Genomic DNA, 3,355 nt, shown 5'->3' with positions numbered 1-3,355 from the left:
ATATTTTTTATCCATTTTCAGATAGACGGATATGACCTTTGTAAGCGATCCTTGCCAATTGCGGGCGCACGAACTCTCAAATTTACAACGGTAGTAATAAGTAATAAAATCGAAATAATTACCTAATATTCCATAAAACTCACAATAAATCTGCCTAAGATATGAAGTTGCAACTTCTTTTATTTATTATCCTTCAGATGCATCGCTGTTGTTGTTGTTGTTGTTGTTGTTGCTGCTGTTGCTGTTTTAACTGGTAGGGCTTTTGAAAACAACAACACTACAATACTACAATACATGCTTAATTTTAATTTTTAATATAACTACTGCACAAACATGAAAAAAACATAACATAAATATTCACAAATTATTCAAATTATTCAACATTAAATCGATACATCAATGGGAATATATAAAATATATACTGATAACCGAAGTTCAATAAAGTATTGCAAATATCCAATGCGCGTATACTGTACAGTGGTGAATGCACTCGCAAAATTACATACACGGTACGGCAACATTGCGCGTATACTGTAAAGTGGTGAATACACTCGCAAAATTACATACACGGTACGGCAACATTGCGCGTATACTGTACAGTGGTGAATGCACTCGCAAAATTACATACACGGTACGGCAACATTGCGCGTATACTGTAAAGTGGTGAATACACTCGCGGTAGTACATATACGGTACGGCAACATTGCGCGTATACTGTAAAGTGGTGAATACACTCGCAGTAGTACATATACGGTACGGCACAAATGCGCGTATACTGTACAGTGGTGAATATACTCGCACAAGTACATATACGGTACGGCACACATGCGCGTATACTGTATAGTGGTGAATATACTCGCACAAGTACATATACGGTACGGCACAAATCTGCGTATACTGTACAGTGGTGAATATACTCGCACAAGTACATATACGGTACGACACAAATGCGCGTATACTGTACAGTGGTGAATATACTCGCACAAGTACAAACAAGGTAGGGCACAAATGCGCGTAAACTGTAAAGTGGTGAATATACTCGCACAAGTACATATACGGTACGGCACAAATGCGCGTATACTGTACAGTGGTGAATATACTCGCACAAGTACAAACAAGGTAGGGCAACATTGCGCGTATACTGTAAAGTGGTAAACATACATGTTACATGAACATATAAATGTATGGTACGTCGCTAACTTGCAATGGAAAACTTGGATTTCTTCCTTGAAATTACATTAAAAATTAACTACGCATGAAATGCAAATGTAGAAATGTAGGTTTGAAAGCAAAACATCACGACCTCTTTGTTCCTGGAATACAGATACTGGTTTTCCGAAAATGAAAGAAATGGAGCGACATAACGAAGAAACTGACAAATAATCTTCCTACTATTAACATTATGATAAACATCAATCACACTTCATCACTAGTATTGGTATACAGTATACAGTCAAAAGAAAGTGAAAAACGAAGACTTAGAATACAACCTACTTCCTGGTTTTAAAAATATGTCCGATACTAAGAAAGAATGTACATAAGAGCAGGTGATGTTCCAATATATGATTTGTTATTTTATGGTAACACATGATATTTTATGATACATGTATGTAATATATATCATGGGTTTTTAAAAAAACACAAAACGAAACGGTCACTTGGGAAACACATTCCTCTTTAAAAATTGTCACGTTATCTGGTGTCTGTGTCTAAAATATTATTTTTTGTTGACCATGTTTCTCGCCAGACTTTTCTTCACCATTCTATGTGACTGAGCGATAGTTATTGGTGCTTCTGCAACATCATAATGCTCGCCTTCCGCCGGAGATGACATCATGGCCGACATCGGGGCGCCAGGGGCCGACATTGGGACCGGTGCACCACCAAAAGATCTGCTCGCGTACGTAAGGCGCTCACTGCCAGTCGAAGGCTTGAAGGCGGCTTTAATATCGGCCATATTAGTCAGCTTGGATAGGGCACTCACTTCCGGAACGTCCGCTGCATTCACTAAGTCTGCCTTGTTTCTCTGCAGTTGCTTTGAACGAATACCTTTGGAGGCCATTTTAGAATGTACCCGTCTCGACATCTCTGTTTCGTCGATGGCTCGTCCGGCCGCGATGTCGGCGTTTACTTCCTCATTCACTTCTTCCATAAGCCGCTCCAGGGCCATTTCCTCCTGAGCACCGCCTACAATTACCTGGGTGAGAACCTGAGCCCGGCTTAATGGCACGTACTGTCCACCTGTATTGTAGGCGATCGCCATGAAAAAGTTCTTGTACGGCGTAATGCTTGGCTCGCAACCGGCTATATATAATGTTATTCCCTTTTCTGCCATCTGGTTGACGACGTTTATAGGGTCAATTCCGGCAGGACATCCGTCTGGGAAGCTATCGCCACTATCACCCAAGCCGTGTGGAGGAGCGTCGGAGATACACACACATATCTTTGTAGCATCCTCCCTCCAACTCAATTTCAGAACATCGTGCAGAGCGTCGGCGACAGCTTCCGGTGTATCTCCCCCTCCCGCTGCTGAAGTCGCGCTCAGCCACCCTTTCATCGTGTTAGGTGAGGCGGTAAAGTCGTGCACCTGTGTGACAAACGTGCTGTCTTGTGGGGGATGGTCCCGGTAGTTGACAAGAGCCAAACGAACGTCGCTTTTCTCACTGGCCACTATCTCCTCCACGATCTTTCGAATGTTTTCCCGAGCGGAGTCAATGTAGGACCCCATACTTCCGGTACAATCCATAGCAAACGCCAGGTCCAATTTACTAATGTCATGTCGTTTCACTGCAGGCTTATGAACCGACTGCACTTCAATTTTACCAGCCATTTTTACCAGTAGACAAACAAATTGCTAATAAACGTGTCGTATGTATATACCTGGTATATATCAGCTAGCTATCGTCAGGATGATTTGCTGGTTTAATACACCTTGATGTATATTTCACAACCACTTTTGCTTTGTTTACTGTGACGGTGGGACGGTGCGTTTAACCCGGCCAAGTAATGTCTTAAATTAGAAACACCGTCATATAACACAAATAGACTTGTGGAAAATCCATAAAACCACAGGAATGCGAACTTTCAAACGTGTTAAACTTCAAGAGCCGATAAATCTTTAATTCTAAATGCTAGATGTTGTTATCAAACTACTCCTTTTGTATGTATTTCCAAATCCGTGACAACATAAAATTAACTGTATGATATATTACGTATTTTTATTTTGTAACTACTGGTATGTACATTACAAATATGCTGAAGCGAAATATTCATGCTCCTATGGTAAAGCGCTTTATAAATAGAAATGAGAAAACCTCTTAAACCAATGCGATTCGTTTTATTTTTGTCCATGATC

At 40.7% G+C, this 3,355-nt stretch overlaps 1 protein-coding gene across 1 annotated transcript; it reads right to left on the bottom strand.

Annotated features, from left to right (window-relative positions):
* Positions 1-286: 286 nt before the first annotated feature.
* Positions 287-3,034, bottom strand: LOC128209676 (uncharacterized). The gene has a single exon (XM_052913820.1). The coding sequence runs from the start codon at positions 2,828-2,830 to the stop codon at positions 1,718-1,720; it is 1,113 nt and encodes a 370-aa protein (XP_052769780.1). The 5' UTR covers positions 2,831-3,034; the 3' UTR covers positions 287-1,717.
* Between the last annotated feature and the right edge of the window lie 321 nt (positions 3,035-3,355).

This window comes from Mya arenaria, chromosome 11 (genome assembly GCF_026914265.1).
Source record: "Mya arenaria isolate MELC-2E11 chromosome 11, ASM2691426v1".
Classification (NCBI taxonomy): domain Eukaryota; kingdom Metazoa; phylum Mollusca; class Bivalvia; order Myida; family Myidae; genus Mya; species Mya arenaria.
Note: the sequence above shows the minus strand (reverse complement) of the source record. Positions and strands in the feature narration are given on the sequence as shown.